This window comes from Erythrolamprus reginae, chromosome 1 (genome assembly GCF_031021105.1).
Source record: "Erythrolamprus reginae isolate rEryReg1 chromosome 1, rEryReg1.hap1, whole genome shotgun sequence".
Taxonomy (NCBI): Eukaryota; Metazoa; Chordata; class Lepidosauria; order Squamata; family Dipsadidae; genus Erythrolamprus; species Erythrolamprus reginae.
The window spans coordinates 276,838,070-276,862,012 of NC_091950.1; the positions used below are offsets into that span (position 1 = coordinate 276,838,070).

Sequence of the window (23,943 nt, forward strand, 5' to 3'; positions counted from 1 at the left end):
ATTGCTAACAGACAAAGACTGCCTGGCAAGTCCAAGGCTAGAAAATAAGATCTTGTTCCACCTAAATTGCATTAGCCTACACTTCTGTTTAAATTTGAATGACTAGCTTCAGGGTCCTTTGTCCTACTTCTCTTGATTGGCTCCAAATAGAACTCAGAACTTCTGTTTCATTTATAGTTTAGCTACAATGAAAATAAAGCATAATACTAAATGGGTAGTAGCTGACATTTTAATCATACTCTTTGTTACTTTTTAGCAGAGTATGATAAATCAGTATTATAATATAGTATAACATAACTAAACAATTAATCAATCAATTAATCAAAAACATGTAGATAAAGCTTTATAATATAGGATCCTCCTGCCTATTGACTAAACCTCCTGGATTTAGAAACTGGTAAGTTGGAAAGAAAAATACCTTCAACCTCTGAATAACATTTTTGTTGTGGCATTCACTTGTGAGCTTTTCCCCTGCATTTTGAAAGAGTGCAAACCAGGTATATATATATTTCTTGCTGAGACCTGATATTTGTCCCATTATAATTGGACTTACTGGTGACTTCTTTTGGCTATGTTAATTGGTTTCATAATACAAATTTTCAGAACTATTTGAAGCGAAACAGAAATATCAGCAGTCGAGGAATAAATGTACCACTTGTATGTGAACACAAATGAAATTTAGTGTTCAAGCTGGAAATAAAAAATATTTTATAATTTAAGCTTAATAGATAGACAACATTTTATCATAAAGTACCTTAGAGTAGAACCAGTTTATTATGGCACCCTTGGTCATGCTCTGAACTTTTGCAAAATAAATAACATTAATTTTATTTCCATCTGCTTTTCTGAAGCATTTTATTTTGGCTGGGAAAACCCAGTTTTGAAAAGTGTCATACATTAATAAATATTTAAGCATTTTCTCCAACTTTACATAGCCTAGTAAAATGTTAGTTAGTTCACATTTATATTAAGATGAAATACTTGATGGGGTAAATTTCAAGCTCATCTATTTATCTGATGATAATCAATTTGCTGTACTGTTTAACATACTGTTACCAAATACACATTATGTCATTATGGTTTTATAATATGAGATGACTATTAATACTATATTAAAGAAGCCTGTGTTACCTGGTGTTATTGTTCTAAGAGCACTTGTATATGAATATTACTATTTATTTATTCTTAGTCATTACTAGAAGTTATGTGTTATTAATTTATTTCAAACAGAAGATAAAACACCATATCTTTGAAGCTGTTTAATTATAATATTGATACATTCCTTTCTAGAGGAAAACTCAATTATGGGTCTAGAATTCCTTTGCCTTATAGATCTGCTGTCTTCATTGAAATTTATTAAAGTTAATGGCATTCAAGAAGAAGTTGTTGGTTGTCTAGGATTCTCTTGGCTCTCTAAACTAGATTCAGAGGCTATGACTCTGTCCATGTTTCAAACCTATATGTTCCACAGCATATTAAATTAGATTTCCTTTGGATAACACTAACTCTGGAGTCCTGAGTTGGCTTAATGATAAGTGTTTAAGAGAACTTTCCTCTATCCAGTACTAGCATGCTCTCTTGGATCCATTAATCGATATTTGTAAATGGTGAGATTGCTATTTTTTCTCTCTGTTGGCCAAGTAATTTTTTCTTATCATTTGTTTTGAATTCATTTTGTTACTGGTGTTACTTATCTATTTGTTTTTAATTCATTTTATTATTGATGTTCTTTTCTTTGTAAAGCCTCTTTGCTTTATTACAGTACATGGAGTTTGGGAGGAATGGTCACCATGGAGTTTATGCTCATTCACATGTGGTCGAGGCCAAAGAACTAGGACAAGGTCATGTACACCTCCTCAGTATGGGGGAAGATCATGTGACGGACCTGAGACACAGCATAAGCCTTGCAATATTGCTCTGTGCCCTGGTGAGCATGCATAGAAAGATCTCTCTCTCTCTCCCTCTCCCTCCCTCCCTCTCTCCCTCTCCCTCTTTGGCCTGCTTATGTCATTTTCTACACTTAACATCCTAAAACCTGAAGGATTCGTTACTGGAGTAAACTGGAGAATTAATTAATACATATGGTTAGAGTTGGGCAAGCAAGCTTATCTTTGTCCTGAAAACCATTTGTGCTTCTTAGACCTTAAAATCACATGCTTGGCAATCCTTGGGAAGGCACAGTGAGAACTCATATTGAGACTCCAAGGACACAAATGTCAAGGCTTTTATCAGCTTCCACCAGATCCCTTGTCCCAAATCAATACTAATCCATCCTTGGGAAAGGAAGATAGCTAGGCATTAAATGCTCTCCAAAAAGACTAAAGGGATCCATGGTATATGAATGAAAAATGAAAACTCGGAACAAGAATGGCTTTTTAATCCAGTAACAATCCCCTGTGTAAAAAAATGCTATTGTCAGAAAGGCAGCTCTTTCTAGGTCTTCCTGCGACTCCTCTGCTTCCCTGAATAGAAAGACTTGCTGATCAGAATAAAATGTAAATAGCTAATTTGTTTAGTAAACCTGTTCAGTTTAGTGCCTTCAGTAAACCTTGGAGGATGGTGGAATGACAGAAATACTTTTGAGCAATTTATAAAATAACATATGACAGGATTCTACTCAAAGACCAAAGAATTTCCATCAAAGTCAGAAACGTCTATAGTTTTGCACAAAGTGCCTCTTGCATCTTGGCAATTAGATTAATCTGTAAAAATGATATTGACATAAAACTGATTATTGCCTGATGGTCTGGGAATTCCACATAGAACCCAGAGTTGTGCCGTTGCAGTATAGCTTCCCCTCTTTCTTGCTCCAGTCCCTTATATCATACGCTAATCCCTTATATCATAAACTAATCCTAAAAATCAGAAGAAATTCTAAAATGGCACAGGATATAACATAGACAACAGGGCTCTCTGCAGCTCCCTATGTATTGCATGTGATGTTCTTGTGGATATTTATAAAAGAAGCATTGTGATTGTTTTTGTGGCAAAAAGTAAGGTTATGTAGATGATGCTGAATCTAATAACAATGTTTTAGGAACATCTTTTTTTCTAGTACATTCTCTAAGCATAATTTTAATACTAATAATATTTTAAAACTCTGCATTAGTCTATTTCTGTCAGATATTATCACACACACACACACATATATACACACACACACTTTTATAAAACATACTTTTGCTGAATTGAAAATGAAGGGAGACTAGTATAGATCTATTTCGAGGTTGTTTCCTCTCATCACCTAGCCATATCCTCACAGATTTGAACCTGTAGTCTTTGCCTTGTAAGGCAGAGAATTAACCACTAGGCCACAGGATCTCCTCCTTTCAGCTTTGTACCAGGGAAGTGTTATAAGTTTTTTATATATATGGTTTTTCTGTCAAATTTTTAGTTCAGCAAATATTTTGATGAATTGAAAATTCAACAGAAAACAGACACACACACACACATACAGGATGCGTTCCAAAAGTAATGCAATTATTATTAATTTTTTTCTGGGTATAAATTGTTATTGTTTTTCACACCTTATAGTGATTTCAATTTACATACCACAAATTAAAATATAATGCAATATCAAATGCCAATTTCTTAGTCAAATTAATCAAATTTTTCTAATTATTTATCCAATTATTTCTGGTATATATCATTCATCCTGTGCTATCTCCTTTTCAAATGCTGTCATCTGGATTTCAGATAATGTTCTTCACTTTCATTTATATTTAAAGTGCTATAGCTATCTAAATTTCTCTTGGCTATTTGCTGTTTTTCCTAACTATGCCATCGTGCTTCAGTCCCTTTCTAGCGTTCTTAAAAAACACATTCCTACTTTCATTTTTTTTTTTAAAAAAACCCTTCATTTTATCATAACTGCCCTTAACAATAGAAAATATCCAAATGTACGTCTCTTTAAAAGCCCAGGAAGGAAAAATAAAAAAAGAAAGAAAGAATAAAAGAGAAAAGGAAAGGAAAAGGAAGAGCAGAAAAGAATAAGAAAAGGAAAAACACTATTCGTATTGTATCTTATACATAGGAGGAAGGGTTATTATTAGAAATTTTAAAATACATTTCCTACTCAAATCATTTATTTCACTTTTTTCATTATATCAGTATGTCATTTCTACTTTAACAAATCAAAATAAATATAAATCATTATTACTACATTATTTTATGCAAAAAGTATCCTCCGTTAAAAAAAGAAAAAAAAACACAAAATATTAATATTCTTCCCTAATGTAGATATTTTCCATTTTTTTAAAAGTAATTTATTGAACAGATTTTCACAAACATTTAAAATTCTTCAAAGTACTGTCCTTGGGCCTTTACAAATATTTTCCAGCGGCTGCCATGACCGGTATGCGCCTTGGAAGGCATCTTTGGGGACCTCTCACAAGGTCTTTGTCACAGCTAATTGGATCTCTTCTATGGATGAAAAACGCGCCCTGCCACAACGCGCTACAAATCTGCAAGTTTCTGGCCAAACACCAGGTGCCAAGGCAGCCCCACCCACCCTATAGTCCTGACGTCGCCCTAGCAGACTTCTTTTTGTTCCCAGCCCTGAAAGGAACCTGTTTTTCGTCCATAGAAGATATCCAATCATCCGTGACGAAGACCTTGCAAGAAGTCCCCGAAGACACCTTCTAGGACGCTTACCGGTCATGGCAGAGTTGCTGGGAAAAATATGTAGAGGCCCAAGGACAGTACTTTGAAGAATTTTAAGTGTTTGTGCAAATCTGTTCAATAAATTACTTTAGAAAAAAATAATTGCATTACTTTTGGAACGCACCCTGTGTGTGTGTGTGTGTGTGTGTGTGTGTGTACACACACACATTTACTGTGTATTAAATATTATTCAGTTACAGCATTCAATTTGTCTGGATGTGAGGCATGTTACTAAAATGGAAGCAGATAACCCTTCTGAAGCTATTCAAATTAAATGGTTATTTAAGTGAAATCTATGACAACTCTGAATACTGATGTACTGATGAGTAGGATAGTTAGCTATATCCATATGTGCATCACAGCATGTGTTGTTTTGGGTATGAGCTATTAGGAGAAAATCTCATCGCTATGTTTTACTACCCCAATGATTTTCCCCTGAAGGAAAACTGAGTAAAACAAAATAAAGGAGATATTTATAAGAGTGCTATTGAAATGATATAGTTTAAGTAGTTAATACTATTATTGAAATGATATAGTTTAAGTAGTTAATACTATTGGTAGCAGCAATCCCTTTAGCTACCTGCTGCTGTGGACTAGAGGTGGAGCTCTTGCTTCACAGTCAAGGAGGTTGTGAGTTCGATCCTAGGTAGAGGCAGATGTAGGATCTCCCGCTTGGTTAGACTAGATGACCTACAAAGTCCCTTCAACTCTGTTAATCTTTCTGTATGAGCTTAAAATTATCATGTGATAGAGCACCTCCCTAACCATTTAACAGACACAGCATAAGGAGACATAAATAAAGTATAAAGCGAACAATGTAGTACAAGCCTTACAGTATCAAGCAATGTTGGGTAGCCCATTAATTATTCATTTCAACCAATTTCTCAAAGTATAATCATATCTCATAAATAATGTTATATTCTGAGTTCATTACTTAGCTTGTCACCTTTCTTGTAATATCATTCCGCAATGTCATTGAACTAGAAATAAATGACAGCTGATGTTTATAAGATGTCACCTTTGTATAAAGCTGTAAAAAAGACTTAATAGATACATCCATTTGGACAGATATTTTTTTTTAGCTTCCTAGTCAGTGAAAGTGGTACTTATGTCTACAGTCTTTTGGTTATTTGGGACACTTTTTTAAAAATAGAAAATAGAAGTCTGCGTTCACATAGTCACTATTGTTTTTTATTATTTTATAAAGAAAATGCACTTAAAAGTTGAGTACCAGAGATTGGAACGTATCTTACTACTATACGGTCTCTCTGTGTTTTTCATAATTCTCTTTTCAGAATGATATTGTATAAACTGCCTGAGCCTTTCCACTTATCCAGACCACTTAAATCTCTATTATTAACATAAATGAGGAAGGAGCTTAGTATTTGGATAAAGTGCAAATATTTTATATCTTGGAGTAAATACTGCATTTTAACTTCTGCCCATGTTATATTTCTTAATGAAAATGGCATTTGCAATTGTAGCACAAATATACCTTCAGGCCATCTAATCATATTTTGCCTTATTGCACCTGAAACAGCATCTTACCCTACTTTTGTCCAATAGGACAAAGTGTATCAGAGACACAGTTCAAACATACTTTATTTGGAATAAAAAATGTTAAAGGCTCCAGAATTGTTTAGAGGTACTCATCAGACTGTATGCTTCATACCAAAGACTTGATTTATGGCAAGTGGCCAAAGTAGATTTACTTAGGGATTTAGACATTAATGTTAGACATTAAGTGCCACTGATTTAATCCCTAAGTAAATATTTTTTGGCCACTTTCCAAAAATCAAGTCTTTGGTATGAGACAGTACCACCTATGCTTAGGTAGATATGTCACTCAGAAGCTTTTGTTCTCATATAGGGAGCTGGAGAACAAATAATCATTTGCTTGTCATATTCAGAATGTTACTCATGATTCTTCTGCTGGCTCTTTCATTGGTGTTGGCTAGTTTATTCTGCTTCACCCAAAACATCCCATTTACGTCTGAATCTGGAATACAATTGTTGAATGGGAAGTTATCAATTACAAGGCACAAATACTGTGCAATGCTTCGGTTTAGTTTCAGAAGAGATACTATAGAACAAGAGGAACATGAACAAAGTACTTGCCTGTGAAAACAGATGTGATGTCTTTAATATGTCTCAAATAGATGCTGTATTCACAAACATAAATCTAAAATGAAGAAGTTATACTCCAAGAAGAAACTCTCTGGGCCCTATAAGGTCAATGGATTTCATTTCTATTTTGTTCTTTTGCAATAGTTGATGGACAGTGGCAAGAGTGGAGTACTTGGAGTCAATGCTCGGTGACTTGCTCCAATGGCACGCAGCAGAGAAGTCGACAATGCACAGCAGCAGCACACGGAGGGTCTGAGTGCAGAGGTCCATGGGCAGAAAGCAGGGAATGTTACAACTCTGAATGTACAGGTACATTATATTCTCTCAGTCCCGTCTTATATGGTGGTGGTGGGAAAATGGCTATTCTTCTTTATTCTCTTACCAGTCTGGGATGCCAGAAGGACTGAGAGATATTGTTGGGGGTACAAGAGATGTTCTTGGGGGTACAAGATTATCTAGTATGATTTTGAGCAATTTCTAGCCTGTGATTTTATAGACAATTGAACTTGGTCTTCTGTCCCTGTAGTTTAATATACCATTCTTATCATCCTTGTCTTAAAAAGTTGCTTCATTTTTAATACATGGCAACATCATCCCCACCACCACCTTCTGCTCATTTGTATTTGTATTCATTTTTAAAAAAATTGTATTCATTTTTAGAGTACTGGGGGAGGGGAAATAGTAAACATAAAGTCATTCTTTCTCAGCCCAAATCACCTCATAGGGTTGTTGTTGTAGGGCAAATAGTAAGAGGAAGCTATGTTGGATATGTTCCTCAGCTTGAGTTATTTGTAAGAATAATAAAGGTGGGACACGAACGAATGAATGAATGAATGAATGAATGAACTAATGAATGAACAAACGAATGAACGAACGGATGAAGAGCAGTGTTAAAATAATGGAAGAGGGAATGACAAGTTGTAGGGCCTGAGTTTAAGAATGCTTCAACAAGATCCATAATATTGAAATGCCTCATTTTGATTAGATTGCAGTTTGAGACATCAAATATGTATCTGCTGCAAAACTTGTGGACACAGATATCTTGGTATAGTTATCTATCAGGTGATATTTTGTTTAGACTACTTTAAACTAGTTAATACATTGTTATTATATTGTTTAGATTACTCTGAAGAAATTAAAAAATGCAATCCAAAAATTACTACTGTACAACTCCCAACAATGATTAGGCTGGCTAATTCTGCTGATTCTTCCATCCAAAGGAGAGCTTGTTTTTAATGCCAAGCTGAAATATATGGAAAACTATTTAGCAGACACCACTAGTGCCAAAGATGCAGTAACTTTGTTTACTGGGGCCAAATGCTGAAAACATATATATCATCAAAGTTAAAGTACCGGTAGTTGCATTGGTTCTTGGTGCTTGTTTGGGCATACAGTGGTCCCTCGATTTATGCGTTCTCGATTAGCGCGAAACGCTGCAACGCGGTTTTTCAAAAAATATTAATTAAAAAATAAGTTCGCGGTTTTTTTGCTATACCACGGTTTTTCCCGCCCGATGACGTCATGCTGATTGCTGATTGGCCAAAATCTCAACCAATCGTTGCAAACGCAAAAAAAAGCTTTGCAACTGAACTTTTGGAACTTGTTCAGACTTGTTGCAAGATGCCTGCTAAACGTTGTGCTCGGAGTGCTGGCGGCGACGCTAAAAAGACCAGGAGGATACTCACAATTAAAGAGAAAATTGACATTTTGGACATGCTGAAAGGGGGACGCTCTTATGCAGATGTTGGTCGGCAGTATGGGATCAACGAATCGAGTGTGCGAACCATTCGTGACGACGAGAAAAAGATAAGGCAAAGTTCCCTGATGGCCTTCAACAAGGCTGCAAAAAGAATGGTGACGCCTAGAAACAAACGGCTCATGAAGATGGAAGCTGCTTTGTCCCTGTGGGTACAAGACTGCCGCAAAAAGAGCATTGCTTTGGATACCAACACTATCAGAACCAAGGCACAACAATTGTACAACCGTCTTGAAGACACAGAAGAAGGCGATGCAGATGAGGGAAACGCAGGTAAGGGCTGGGGTTTTTTATTCTGTCATTAGATACTGTATTTAAGTGTTTTTTAAGGAAGGAGCAGGGAAGGAGGGAGGGAGGGAAGGAGGGAAGGAGGGAGGGAGAGAAGAGAGGGAGGGAGGGAGAGAAGAGAAGGAAGGAGGGAAGGAGGGAGGGAGAGAAGAGAGGGAGGGAGGGAGAGAAGAGAAGGAAGGAGGGAAGGAGGGAGGGAGAGAAGAGAGGGAGGGAGGGAGAGAAGAGAAGGAAGGAGGGAAGGAGGGAGGGAGAGAAGAGAAGGAAGGAGGGAAGGAGGGAAGGAGGGAGGGAGGGAGAGAAGAGAGGGAAGGAGGGAGAGAAGAGAAGGAAGGAGGGAAGGAGGGAGGGAGGGAGAGAAGAGAGGGAAGGAGGGAGGGAGGGAGAGAAGAGAAGGAAGGAGGGAAGGAGGGAGGGAGGGAGAGAAGAGAGGGAAGGAAGGAAGGAGGGAAGGAGGTGGGCATTTACTCTTTATGCTTTCATTCAAGTCACTTCTCTCTCCCTTTCCTGTCATTCTGCAGCCTCAGCCTCAGCCCCAGCCACATTCACAGCAAGCAAATGGTGGTTTGAGAAATTTCAACGGCGCTATGGCCTGAAGAGTGTGTCATTGCACGGAGAAGCTGCCTCAGCAGATACAGGTGCAGCAGAAAACTTTGTCCAGCGCACGTTTAAAGAGCTAATTGCAGAAGGGGGCTACCTTCCAGAACAGGTGTTCAACATGGACGAAACAGGCCTGTTCTGGAAGAGGATGCCTTCAAGGACTTTCTTGATGCAAGATGAAGCCAAAGCCCCTGGCTTTAAGGCCATGAAAGATCGAGTGACTTTGATCATGTGTGGGAATGCAGCAGGCTTTTTGCTGAAGCCAGGGCTAATTTATAAGTCACAAAATCCAAGAGCCCTCAAGAACAGAAATAAGAATGCATTGCCAGTGTACTGGATGCATAATGCTAAAGCATGGATTACAAAACCCCTCACGCGGGACTGGTTTCATCACTGCTTCATCCCACAGGTGGAGGTGTATTTGGCTCGCAAAGGACTGGATTTCAAAGTGCTTCTCCTAATGGACAATGCTGGCGGCCATGATCACCTGGACCATGAACATGATGGGGTGCAAGTTGAATTCTTGCCACCAAACACCACATCGCTTATCCAGCCGATGGATCAAGGTATTATCCGTGCATTTAAGGCACTGTACACGCGCAATTCTCTTGGAAGCATCGTGGAAGCAATGGATGCTGATGACAACTTCACATTGAAGGCCTACTGGCGTCAGTACACAATTGCATCTTGTCTGAAGAACATTCAGAATGCCTTGACAGATATGAAGACACAGACAATGAATGCCTGCTGGAGGAAATTGTGGCCAGAAGTGGTGCATGATTACAAGGGATTTGCTCCCGAAGAAATCCAAGATGCTGCAGTCCAGACCTCTGTGAAGCTGGCACAGGCACTGGGTGGAGAAGGCTTCGTTGACATGACAGCAGAGGAAGTCAATGGTTTGCTTGATGAGCATGGCCTACCGCTGACAGACAAAGATCTGGAGGAGCTGACCAGGTCAGCGAGTGAAGAAGAGGAGGAAGCGGAAGCTGAACAAGCTGAGGAAGAAGAAGATGTTGGCCTAACGCTTGAGCGGCTTGCAGAACTGAACAGAGCCACTTCAAATGTACAACGCATGGTGGAACTTTGGGATCCCAACATGACTCGCTCTATACAGTTTAACGTCTCCCTTGACAACATCTTTGCACCATACAGATCCATGTTAGCCCAGAAAAAGAAACGGCGCCAACAACTGCCCATGACCATGTTTGTCACAAAAACCAAGAGGTCTGTCACACCATCACCTGCAGCGTCCATTGTAGAAATGGTGATAGAAGAAGATCCCTAGTTACTGTATCCCAGTTATGCTAACCCCCACCCCACCCCAAAAAATGTAAATAAATATGTTATTGTTCATAACTTAAGAGTCTTATTCAATGTGTACAGTAGGTAATGGTAATTAAGGGGATGGGAAATGGTAATTTATGGGTTAAAAGTGTTGGGACTGAGTGGCACACAGTCTGTACAGAAGAATGAATGAATGAATGACTGAGTGAATGAATGAAATTCAAACACAGGTGAGGGCTGGGGGGTTTTATTCTGTCATTACACAGTACAGTAACAGTACAGTTACAGTTTAAGTGCTTTTTGAGAAAGGAGGGAGAGAAGGGAGGGAGGGAGAGGAGGGAGGGAGAGAAGAGAAGGAGGGAAGGAGGGAGGGAGAGAAGGGAGGGAGAGAAGAGAAGGAGGGAAGGAAGGAAGGAGGGAGGGAGAGAAGGGAGGGAGAGAAGAGAAGGAGGGAAGGAAGGAGGGAGGGAGAGAAGGGAGGGAGAGAAGAGAAGGAGGGAAGGAAGGAGGGAGGGAGAGAAGGGAGGGAGAGAAGAGAAGGAGGGAAGGAAGGAGGGAGAGAAGGAGGGAAGGAGGGAGGGAGAGAAGAGAAGGAGGGAGGGAGGGAGGTTTGCCATTGCCGCCAGCGCTGGCCCTGCCCCAAGAAAGCCGGTGAGAGGAAGGAGAGAAGGGAAGGAGGGAGGTTTGCCATTGCCGCCAGCGCTGGCCCTGCCCCAAGAAAGCCGGTGAGAGGAAGGAGAGAAGGGAAGGAGGGAGGTTTGCCATTGCCGCCAGCGCTGCCACTGCCCCAAGAAAGCCGGTGAGAGGAAGGAGAGAAGGGAAGGAGGGAGGTTTGCCATTGCCGCCAGCGCTGGCCCTGCCCCAAGAAAGCCGGTGAGAGGAAGGAGAGAAGGGAAGGAGGGAGGTTTGCCATTGCCGCCAGCGCTGCCCCTGCCCCAAGAAAGCCGGTGAGAGGAAGGAGAGAAGGGAAGGAGGGAGGTTTGCCATTGCCGCCAGCGCTGGCCCTGCCCCAAGAAAGCCGGTGAGAGGAAGGAGAGAAGGGAAGGAGGGAGATTTGCCATTGCCGCCAGCGCTGCCCCTGCCCCAAGAAAGCCGGTGAGAGGAAGGAGAGAAGGGAAGGAGGGAGGTTTGCCATTGCCGCCAGCGTTGGCCCTGCCCCAAGAAAGCCGGTGAGAGGAAGGAGAGAAGGGAAGGAGGGAGGTTTGCCATTGCCGCCAGCGCTGCCCCAAGAAAGCCGGTGAGCGGGGCGAATCGGGCGGGCGGGGGGGTAGCGGCAAGGAGCCCGGAAAAATCACCATTGCATTGCCAGCCTCCGAATTTGCGTCGCTCCACCTTCTGCGCATGTGCGGCCAGGGCGCGCATGCGCAGAAGGTTTTTTTACTTCCGCATCCAGTATAACGCGGAAATCGGTTAGCGCGGGAGGTCTTGGAACGTAACCCCCGCGCTAACCGAGGGATCACTGTACTTGAAAAACCCTGGTCTTCTAAAGCCTTAAGTGGTTTATTAAGACTAATTTATAGCAGGGAGCAGCACCAAGCTGGCCTCGGCTAACCGTGATGAAAGTTTAGCAAAGTCTGACTTGATTAGGTTTTGAATGGGAGGCTGTAGACTGATCTGAGAATTTAAGGGAGAAAAGAAATCCAAGAGGAACATAAAGTAAACCGCCTCCCTATTGTTGCCAACTCAACAACATGGATATGCCCTTGTTGTCGCCAGGTTAAATTTCACACAGATTTGCCTTTTTTCCTTTTTACTATATATAAGCTGCATCCTTTCTGTTGTTACTTCTTTACAGTTTAATATTGTTTATAGCAGCTTCAAAATCATCTGCATGAGATAAAGATGATTAAAAAAAAAAGAAAATGTATAGAAGAAATTCTGTTTACCACTTCTTGGGTTATTGAAGGCTACCCCTATATATTTATAGAGCAGACTTTTATAAAAGGAAAAAGAATATGAAAAAATGAATGCTATATTTAATATATCTTTCTACATGCAGTCATACCTGTCCAAGAAGAAATGTGGGCTGAAGGGACACATTTTGTAATGACAGTGTATTACTGAAGAATGGCTCAGTATTACAAAGCTCAGAAACATTTAACACTCTTTCTGGAATGTCTCTTAATACTGGAGACTTTTAATTGCCCTTTAAAAGAATTATTGCATATAATAAGCAAAGGAGATGAGAAATGCAATTTTAAATTACCATCATTTAAAAAGTTTAATATTTGCATTTTAGTGAATATTTCCAATATTGTCAAAATAATTTTGCAACCTGGATAGAAGATTTCTGTTTATTTTGTTTCCATTCATTTAAAAAAATAATAATCTGCTTCAAACACTACATATTCTCCATTCAATGTATATTTAATATACTTTTTAATTAACTTCCTTGGATTATGAATAACGTCATGTAGCTTCAATTCAGTTTCTTTTGCTTTAAATTTGCAATAAATCATATGCCAGTCAAGTTAACCAATTCTGTTTTGATTATGTGCTTTCTGATTTTGGCTGAAGTGAAAAACATTTAATTCCAAAACGTCTTTGCTGAACAGTTTATAGTAAGTTTAATAGATAAAGAATTATTGGCTAGGCTAGTTAATTTCAGACATGTTATAGCAGTACATTTATATTTTACTAGCACTTATCATATCTCTCTCTCTCTCTCTCTCTCTGCCACTTTCTACACAGTTTTTTGCTTCAGTTTTTCTTTTTTCTTTTCAAAATTGCACATATACCTGACCTTAATTTCCTTGCTGCAGATTTAACTTTAGCACAAAGCTAGGCTTCTAGAATCTTACCTGTAAGAAAAGGAAGCATTTTGCCAGTTGCCTTTATTCCAATGCTTTTATTTGTTGTAAATCCTCTTGTTTGAGATTTTAGGATTGTCAGTTTATTAAAGGAAGTATAGAAGGAGCAGCCTGTTTGGAGCAGAGGGAATTAAGCACATTTGGATCATTCCATAATATGTAAGGAGGAAAGAAGGGGATTTGAGGAATGCAATATATGAAATCCCTAAGAGAGGGATGTATGCAAGCTCTCTCCTTTTCTTTTGCTATCTTTTCTTATTTATGTGTTTTTTGGCAAGTCTGAGTTGAATTTTTCCTCTCTTACACTAGCACTAGGAAAAGGTTCAGTACAAAAGACTGGATAGAGGAAACATCCGGGGATTACAAGTATTGCTTTTACAGGCTTGTTTTTTTTCATCTTCAAGTCTAAGTTAGAAATTTATTCAAGTCAGCTCTTAGTAACCTGTCAGGTTGTGATCACACTTAGAAACTGAAGATGGGTAGAGCAGCAAAGGCAGGAATAGCAGCTTCCTTTTAAGCCTGCTTTCCAATTGTCTCTACCAAGGACAGAGAAGGTTAATTTGGAACTGTGTCAGGTAGTGCACATTCAAGCAACCAATGCACCTTAATTCTGCGATATTTTAATTTGCAAACCACACAGGAATTTACATTTAAGAGCCATGGTGGTGCAGTGGTTAGAATGCAGTATTGCAGGTTAACTCTGCCGACTACCAGGAGTTCAAATTCCCATCAGGTTCAAAGTTGACTCAGCCTTCCATCCTTCTGAGGTTGGTAAAATGCAGAACCAGATTGTTGGGGGCAATAGGCTGATTCTGTAAGCCATTTAGAGAGAGCTTTAAAGCACTATGGAATGGTATAAAAGTCATGCCTGCCAAATGACCGTGAAGATGTCTTCGGACAGCGGTGGCTCTTCAGCCTTGAAATGGAGATGATCACTGTCCCCTAGAGTCAGGAACAACTAGCACATATGTGCAAGGGGAACCTTTACCTTTTTATATAAGTCTAAGTGCTATTGTTATTTAAACAATGGCTTTATAATTATTGTTATTCTCCAATGCACTTGCAAGGAGAGTCCAGGATGGGTAATTCTTCAGTCTGATTGGTAGGGACTAAGTTTAATTTAAATATTAGGCAGGTGCCGCCCCCTTAGCCCTCCAGTCTAAAAACTCAGTCGCAGTAAAGGGACTTTGAGTTTTTTGCTCTGCCAACAGGGTTTGGTTTTGAGTAATTATTTATTGTGTATTAATTAATTAATTAATTATTTAAATAATTAAATTAAATATTGTTAAGAAAATTTTAACAAAAATTTTAACTTGCCTTTTTTTCCTATCCTTTCTCCACAGGTGCAGCTGGGGGTTTTCTCCTCAGGCAGCCCTGGTTTCAGACCTCCAGTGGGTCTAATCCAGAGGACTGCAGCTCCTCCTTTCTGGAAACCCACACAGGGGCCTGTCTGTTGGGTTCAGGAGTGAGCGCCCGGGGAAACTACCTCCGAGGTAGACTCCGGAGGAGAGGAGTAGGTTGACGCCGCGGGGGGGGTCCACCCTCCCCCGTGGCGAATATACCAGGGGCCAGGACGCCAGGGGTCCTCCATAGGCCCTCAGAGGACAGCCGTGCCCCCCCGTCGCCCCCGTGGGGAAGCGATCTAGCGCGGAATCGAGCGCTTTCAAAGCCCAGGAGAGGCGGGAACCTGGCAGGCTTTCCCGCCCATCTCTTGAAGACTCCGGCGGCCATCTTTGTTGTGAGGCCGGCAGCGGAGGTTCGCGCGCCAAAGCTTCGGGTGTTGCCATGGCAACCGGCAGCGGCCATTTTTTCCCTGTCAAAGTTTGACAGCGAGGCGGAGCTTGCAGGCCGTTTAGGCGCGCTAAGGATCAAAAGCTAGAATCTGCCCTGGTGACACGCAGGCGCAGATGAGGAGCGTAGCTGTCATTCTGCTCTGGGTAGATTAGAGCAGTTACGGAGTTTTGGACTGGCTTGCTATATCGGTACAGGCAATCTCACCGTGATTGACAGCATGGCAGATCAGGTGAGCCAGCTGGTAGAGGAGCCCTCAGCAGGACCTAGCACTCCAAAGGAGAAGCCCCAGAAGGCCAAGACCTCTCAAGGGGCCTCTCTGAGGGAAGCAGAGAAGCGCATCCGAGCGCTGGAGAAGCAGTTGGAGGCTTCTCAGAAGGTACTGGGCCCGGTTCCTTCTGCCAATCAGCCCAACCCTTTGGTGGCCTCCCCCATGTTCCATCTAGGGGTGGTAGGCACAGCCACAGAGAGGGATTGGTCTCCAGAAAGGGTGAGGCTGACAACACCCACACCCAGGGCTGAGAGACTATGTGCGGTAGGACCTTCTGCATATCCAGCCTTTCCATCAGCCCAGTGTGGTCAGACGGCTACCTTCACTCCTACTTCTGCAGGCCTGCGCAACTCCAATGATGCCTGGCAGAGTATGCCACAGACTTTGCAAGACCTCATTGCCACCGCCTATACGCAGGGCGTGGCCATAGGTGCTCAGCAACACCAGCAGGCTCCAGTGGGACTCCCTCAGATGAGGTCCCGAGACCCCTGGACTGCCCCAGCCGCCTTTTCCTTGGAAGGCTCGATGGATGAAGAGCAGTCATCTAGAGACAATTTCAGTGGGGCTGAGGATGAGATGAGCAGCCCCCTGAACTGCCCATCTTTACTGGTCTCTTCAAGTCGTCCCTCTTCAGGGTTCTGTTGAATAAAGCTAAGATGACCAGTGATCAGGCAGGTGAGGGAGACCAGGCAGCGGCGGCTGAAGCGGCCCAGCCTGCTGGGGGCCTGTTTGTTTTCCCCAAGCAGGAAACGGTTCACATTCCATCTTCCCACCTGTTCAGGGAGACCATCCAACGCCCGTGGGAGAACCTGGCTGCTGCCCAGGGACCGTCTAACCTTGATCGCAGGTTCTACACATTTGATCAGGCAATGGAGGACCTGCTGGAATTCCCAGTAGTGGATAAATCTGTGACGAGCCTGGTGTCTAATGCCCTCGTTCCCTCGGAGTCTCAGGAGGGTCTGAGGGCAGAGGACAAGAGGGCGGAAAATGTGGTACGCAGAACGCACCAGATGGCTGCCTGGGCTCTTCGAGCCGCGTCGGCGGCATCGTTCTTCAACAGGGCCACAATTCTCTGGATCCAAGAACTACAATCCAGGGTTGATCCGGAGGAGAGCAGACTCCGACAGGACCTCAACAAACTCCTGGCGGCCATGGAGTTTTCGGCGGACGCCACGGTCAACGCCGCCAAATTCACTTCCCGCGCAATGGCCTCCTCAGTCGCCTCCCGTAGACTCATTTGGCTCAGGAGCTGGCAGGCGGACGTTAAGTCCAAATGGAGCCTGGCATCTGCCCCATTCAAAGGCAAGAAGCTGTATGGGGAGGTCCTGGACGATGTCCTCATTGAGGATAAAGATAAGAAAAAGGTCATGCCAAGGGCAAACAGGAAACAGGATATAAGGTTCACTCCCTATCAACGGAGGCAGCCCTTTCGGTCCGAGCCCTCCTCGACGGGCACCCAGGCGTCGAGGCCATATTTCAAGGGCTCCTTTAGCCAGGGATCCTTTCGAGCGGACAGATCCTTCCAGGCTGACCGGAATAGATCCTACCAGGGCCGCCGCCCCTTTAGAGGAGGCAACAGAGGCTTCAGGAAGGCGAAGTGACTCCAAGGACAGCAGCTGTTTGGGCGGAAGGCTGATGTCTTTCCTTGGCGCATGGGAGACTACGTCCTCAGACACCTGGGCGGTATCCACAGTTGCCCAGGGCTTGAGAATAGAGTTCTTCCGCCCTCTGCCACACAGATTTCTCCCGTGTCACATTCCATCGGATGGGGAGAAAAGAAGACTCCTCTACAAAGAAATCTCCCACTTACTGGACATAGGAGCTATAGAGGAGGTCCCCCTAGAACAACAAGGCAGGGGCTTCTACTCAGCGATCTTTCTCATTCCCAAGTCGTCGGGGGGAGTTCGGCTGATTCTGAACCTGAGGCACTTGAACCTCTATGTCAAATACAGGAGGTTCAAGATGCACTCTCTCAGGTCCATTCTTGCAGCTATCCGCCACCTGGACCTCATGTCCTCCATAGACCTAAAGGAGGCATATCTCCATGTCCCGATATTTCCTCCTCACAGACAATTTCTCAGATTCTGCCTCGCCGGAGCCCACTTCCAGTACAGGGCAATGCCCTTTGGCCTATCCTCGGCCCCGAGGGCATTTACAAAGTTGCTGGATGTCCTTACGGCGCACCTCAGATGTCAGTCGGTACGCCTCATGGCGTATTTGGACGACATCGTGATTTTGTCCAGAACGCGGGATCGTGCATTAAAGGACTTACACTTGACCATACAGACCCTGGAAGACCATGGCTTTTCCATAAACTGAGACAAAAGCCACCTGACGCCCACGACCCGCCTGGCCCACTTGGGGACGACGATAGATTCCAAACTGGGCGAGGTGTTTCTGTCACGGGACAGGCAATCTACAATCAGGACTCTGGTGGGAGAGCTACGCCTCCAGCAGTACCCAAGTCTCCTATTTCTATCCAAACTCCTGGGAACACTAGTGTCATGCATTGGCATACTACCGTGGGCAAGGTACCACCTTCGACCATTACAGTGGTTCCTTCTCCCCTTTCAGAAGCAGAAATCAAGCCACTCTCGCAGGAGGGTTTTCCTCAACGCCAGGGTTCGCAGATCTCTCCGGTGGTGGGTGTCTCCGGCCTTGAGCAGGGGTTCCTCCTTTCTGGAAAAGGAATTCCTCACGGTGACGACCGATGCGAGTCTACGAGGGTGGGGAGCACATCTTTCCTCACAGATGGCCCAGGGTCTGTGGTCGCAGCAGGACCTTTGCAATGTCAATATAAACTTCTTGGAATTGAAGGCAGTGTCACTGGCCCTCCACAGCTTTGCTCACCTGGTGAAGGATCAGCACGTATTGGTTATGACCGACAACGTAGCCACGCGTTCCCACATCAACAGACAGGGGGGAACAAAGTCACGGAGGCTGATGGCAGAGGCGGAGTCTCTTTTCAGGTGGGCGGAAACCAATCTGGCATCAATTTCAGCGGAACACATCTCGGGGGTGGAGGACATATGTGCAGACTGGCTCAGCAGGGAGACCCTAGATCCAGGGGAATGGCAACTGGAACCCGGGATCTTTCAGGAGATCACCAGGAGGTTTGGGGTGCCGGTTATGGATTTGTTTGCAACATGTCTCAACTCCCAGCTTCCTCGTTTCTTCTCCCGATTTCCATCCCCGGGAGCGGAAGGAGTGGATGCACTGCATCTCGGATGGCCTCGGGGTCTTTTATATGCGTTTCCACCAATTTCCATCATCCCCAGAGTCATTCGGAAAATATTGCAGGAGCAAGCAGAGGTGCTGTTAATGGCCCCCTTTTGGCCCCGTCGGATCTGGTTTGCAGACCTGATGCAACTCTCAATTGCACCATCCTGGAGGATTCCGGACCACCGAATCTCCCTCTTCCAGGGAACCATGTCACACCCGGAGCCTCAGTGGTGGCAGCTGACCGTGTGGCGCTTGAGCGGGAACGGCTGAGGAGTCACGCTCTGCCAGACACGGTTATTGATACCATACAGGCTGCCCGTAGGCCTTCTACCAGGAGGATCTACCAGGCCACTTGGGAGGCCTTTTCTACGTTCTGTGCACAAAGACAGGTAGATCCTCAGAGGGCTTCTCCTCCTATGGTCCTGACATACTTACAAGCCGGTCTGGACAAGGGCCTCGCCCCGAATACTCTTCGCCAGCATGTTGCTGCTTTATCCACCATCATTACATTGGACAGTCATCGCCCCTTGAGCAAACATCCATGGATAAGAGACTTCCTGAGAGGGGCGGCTAATATTAAACCGCCAATCATACATCGATTCCCATCATGGGACCTGTCCTTGGTTCTCCACTCGCTCACAAGCCCCCCGTTTGAGCCTCTACGACAGGTTTCGCTACGGCTGTTGACTCTTAAGACTGCCTTTCTGGTGGCTATTACGTCTGCCAGAAGGGTCTCAGAGATTTCGGCTTTGTCTACACGACCGGACTTATGTCGTTTTCATCCGGACAGAGTGGTCCTTCGGCTTGACCCAGCTTTCCTGCCTAAGGTGAATACCACTTTTCACAGGGCACAAGACATTGTGCTGCCGGATTTTTGTACCCATGGGACTCACCCCTTAGAGTTGAGATGGCACAAGCTGGATGTGAGGAGAGCCCTTAAACTCTACATTCGCAGGACTCAGTCCTTTCGATCTTCAGAAGCCTTGTTTGTGTCCTTTTCATCAAGATCTATGGGGTCTAGAGTTTCCTCCCAGACCATCAGCCGTTGGCTCCGCGATTGTATTGCGGAGGCCTACAGAGCTAGAGGTTCTCCTGTGCCACAGGGGATCACGGGACACTCGACTCGCAGTGCCGCCACCTCGACGGCTTGGAGGACACAGGCGTCTTTAGAGGACATTTGCCAGGCGGCCACTTGGGCTGCTCCCTCAACCTTTATAAAGCACTATAGAATAGACTCCTATGCTTCAGCGGAAGCAGCTTTTGGGAGGAGGGTTCTACAGGAGGTTTGTTCCTTTGCCGAGCCACTGGTCCAGCCTTCTCCCTCCCTTTGAGTTTTTCTTGGGCATATCCCATCCTGGACTCTCCTTGCAAGTGCATTGGAGAAGGACCGTTGAACTTACCTGAACGGTCTTCTCAATGCACTGCAAGGAGAGTCCAGACCCGCCCGGCTCTGGACCAGGGGCCATCTTAAGGTTTATGGTTCCTTTCTTTAATGTTGTGGGGTTTTTCATTTGGTTCAATAAATGTGTTGGACTTTATTGCTCCTTCGTTTTAATTTAGACTGGAGGGCTAAGGGGGCGGCACCTGCCTAATATTTAAATTAAACTCAGTCCCTACCAATCAGACTGAAGAATTACCCATCCTGGACTCTCCTTGCAGTGCATCGAGAAGACCGTTCAGGTAAGTTCAACGGTCCTTCTAAATGTATTTTTAAGTGTTCTATTCAGTAATGTCTATTTTTATTTATATTTCCTCCCGAAATATTTGAAACATTCACAGTGAGAGCTGTAGTACATAACAAAGATGCTTAATCTAAAGGGAAAACATTAGTCTGAGATCATGTCAGTTTGCTTAAAAATGCAAGGCAGAACAAAGTTCTCTAGTGCCGGTAATCACAGTCTTGTTTATGTGCTGCTCTGAATAATATATGTTGACATAAACAATGTGAAAAGGGCTCTTTGGGTGGGTGTTGGTTCCTTTGAAGCCAGAGAGTGGTTTGAAAAGCAAATCACCCATGTCCTCAAACTGCAAGAAGAGGTGGAGCGAATTGAAAAAGCCACTCTATCGATGGGGATATTTTGAATTTGTTGATGTGGAATTTATAAGGGCCTGCGAAGAATTTGACCCTCTGCTTTCGATGCTTCATGATGTCCTGAGGTGATGCTGAACTACAGCAGTGTGTGGCATCCTTTGCACAGAAAAGGAAACATCTCTTGCTTTCAGTCTTGCTTTCTGTCAGCTTCTTTATCTTATCAGTATAAGGTGCATCAGCTGCTGTTATGCAGACGTTTATGTGAAAGTAGTGGCTATAAAGTAAATTGCATAAAACTGCACTGGAACGAAATCCTGTGTGAGGTTGTGAAGAGTGCCAGGACATAGCTCCTCCTCCTCAGTCCTGGAGACACCTTCAGTTGGGTGAGGACACCTTCAATTGACTGACACCTTAGATTGACAGCTCCATCTGTTATAATGCCGGCAGTGGGCGAAAGGGAGACTTTGGTTGATTGACGTTGCCTGCAGCAGGCAGTTCTCAAAAATCATGTTTTCCCATTGTTCAGCAACAAGACACCTTGGCAAAAACTGCTGGAAACATCTGGGTGCCATGGTGGCAATCATTGCAGCAATAGCAGCACCTCCCCTTCCCCTTATAAAAACCACTTTTTTTCTGCTAGCAGTGGCAGGTAGAGGGCAGCACAACATCATCTTAACTGGCCCACTATCAACTTCCAGGAATTATGACTGCACTGCTAAAGGTCTTCTGAATAGTGATACTTTTCATGTTGCTTCACTTGCTTTTTTTAAGGAGAGTTTAAGGTGCTGCTGATTTCCTAACATTGCGTTTTATTTTATTATTTTGCTATTTATCAATTAAGGGCAGCTGCTATTTAGAAGGACAAAAATCTATGAAAACTGCCTTCTACTGAGGATATTTAAAAATATAAATCGACCATATGACACATTTCAAGAATAGCTTTTTCCTGCAAAGTCATAATTCTTTCAAAGATGAGAAACTGTTTATTAATGAAGCTTTTTTAAAAAATGGAAGAATTCCTTGGGTGATATTTCAAAGGTTAAGTTGATGAGAATTGTCCTGTAAGCTGAAGCCAAAGTGGCAAATGAGAATCCATTTTTCTATCATTAAAGTCTAATGATTCTTTCCTAGTCTTTTTTAAAATTTGGTTTGGTAGTATTAATAAAAATATAGTGAGAAATGTACAGTGGATGAACACAAGCAATATTGATGAATATATAAAAATAAATTGTTTGTATTATACTGTGGGCTGTGTAAATGAAAACTGGCAATTGTTAAAAAAAATTATATACCAGTAGCTGGATAACCATGCTTCGCTACAAAACATGCTCTGGCATGTTAATATAAGGCAACTGGTAGTTGGAACAGAGTTCTTTTCAGGTGGGGACAGGGAGTATAATGTCTAAACTCTCAGTCTGCAGGCTGTCTGAGTCACACGCTGGTGCACCCGTCCCCAGTTTAGCAAAGTGATAGCATCAGTGTGTGTTAATTTAAAACAACTGGCAGTTGGGACAGAGTTCTTTTCCTGTGAGGAGGGGGAGTAGAATGTCTAACTCTTTAGCACAAGAGCATGTTAATATAATACTGTATAAGAAATACTAATGCTCTGATGGTCATTTTGAAAAATCCTTTCTTAGCTAGCACCTAGAAGCCAAGAGGAACATATGTGCCAAGTTTCAAGTTTGTAGGCTTTACTGTTCTGAAGATTTTGTGTTGAGTGAATGGTATTTGGCTTTTTTATATATATACAGAATTATATTATTATTTATTTATTATTTATTGATTAGATTTATAGGCCATCCTTCTCCTCACAGACTCAGGGCGGCTCACAAGAATAAAAATAGATACAAGGACAATAAATACCATTAAAACATTAAAAATACTAAAAACCCACAATAAAAACAGACAATCATTCCTATTTCATACAAGTGGCTGGAGCAAAGCTTTTGCTCACAGTCTCCAGGCCTGCCAGCATAGATATGTTTTTAATGCCTTTCAAAAGGCAGGGGGGGTGAATCTGCGGGGCAGTTAGTTCCAGAGGGCCGGGGCCACAACAGAGAAGGCTCTCCCCGTGTACCTGCTAGTCAGCACTCTTTGGCCGACGGGGGCCAGAGGAGGCTGACTCTGTGCGACCTAACCAGTCACTGGGATGTGTGAAGCAGAAGACGGTGCCATAAATAAACTGGTCCAATGCCATGTAGGGCTTTATAGGTGATAACCAACACCTTGAATTGCATTCGGAGACCAATCAGCAGCCAGTGCAGCTCACGGAGTGCTGGACTAATGTGGGAATATCTGGATATGCCCAACATGGCTCTCGCAGCTGCATGCTGGACTAGTTGTAGTCTCTGAATGTTCTTCAAGGTAGCCCCAAGTAGAGTGCATTTCAGTAATTGAGCCTAGAGGTAATTAGGGCATGAGTGACTGTGAGAAGAGACTCCAAATAAGCCCACAATTGGCCCACCAGGCGAACCTGTGTGAAAATCCCCCTAGCCACAGCCGAGAGATGTTGCTCTACCATCAGCTGAGACTCTAGGAGGACTCTGAAGTTGCATAACCTCTCTGAGGGGGAGTCAAAACTCTCCCCCCCAGAGTAATGGATGGGCAGATGGAATTGTTGTTGGAAGGCAAAACCCACAGCCACTCAGTCTTGTCAGGGATGAGCTTGAGCCTATTGTTGCCCATCCAGACCTTCCAGCATCCAGACACCGGCACATAACTTTCACTGCTTTACTGAATTGGCATGGGGTGGAGCTGTACAACTGAGTGTCATCAGTGTACTGATGGAAACTCACACTGTGCCTATGGATGATCTCACCCAGCAGTTTCATGTAGATATTGAAAAGTAGGGTGGAAGAGAACTGACCCCTGAGGCACCCACAAAGAAGGGGCCTAGAAAACAGTCTCTGTCCCCCCCTAATACCAATTGTGACTGACCAGAGAGGTAGGAGGAGAACCATTGTCCCCCACTCTCAACCCCTCCAGTTGGCACATAAGGATACCATGGTCGATGGTATCAAAAGCCACTGAGAGTTCAAGTAGCACAATGATAGAGGAAAATCCCCCATCCCAGGCCCACCAGAGATCATCCATCAGTGAG

At 43.4% G+C, this 23,943-nt stretch overlaps 1 protein-coding gene across 1 annotated transcript in view; it reads left to right on the top strand.

Moving 5' to 3' along the window:
- The window catches only part of ADGRB3 (adhesion G protein-coupled receptor B3), a 600,119-nt gene that overhangs the window by 209,747 nt on the left and 366,429 nt on the right, over nt 1-23,943 (top strand). The window contains exons 5-6 of the mRNA XM_070733042.1: nt 1,763-1,927; nt 6,934-7,098. Coding sequence (XP_070589143.1) covers nt 1,763-1,927; nt 6,934-7,098 — 330 coding nt within the window. The remainder of the gene's footprint in view (nt 1-1,762; nt 1,928-6,933; nt 7,099-23,943) is intronic.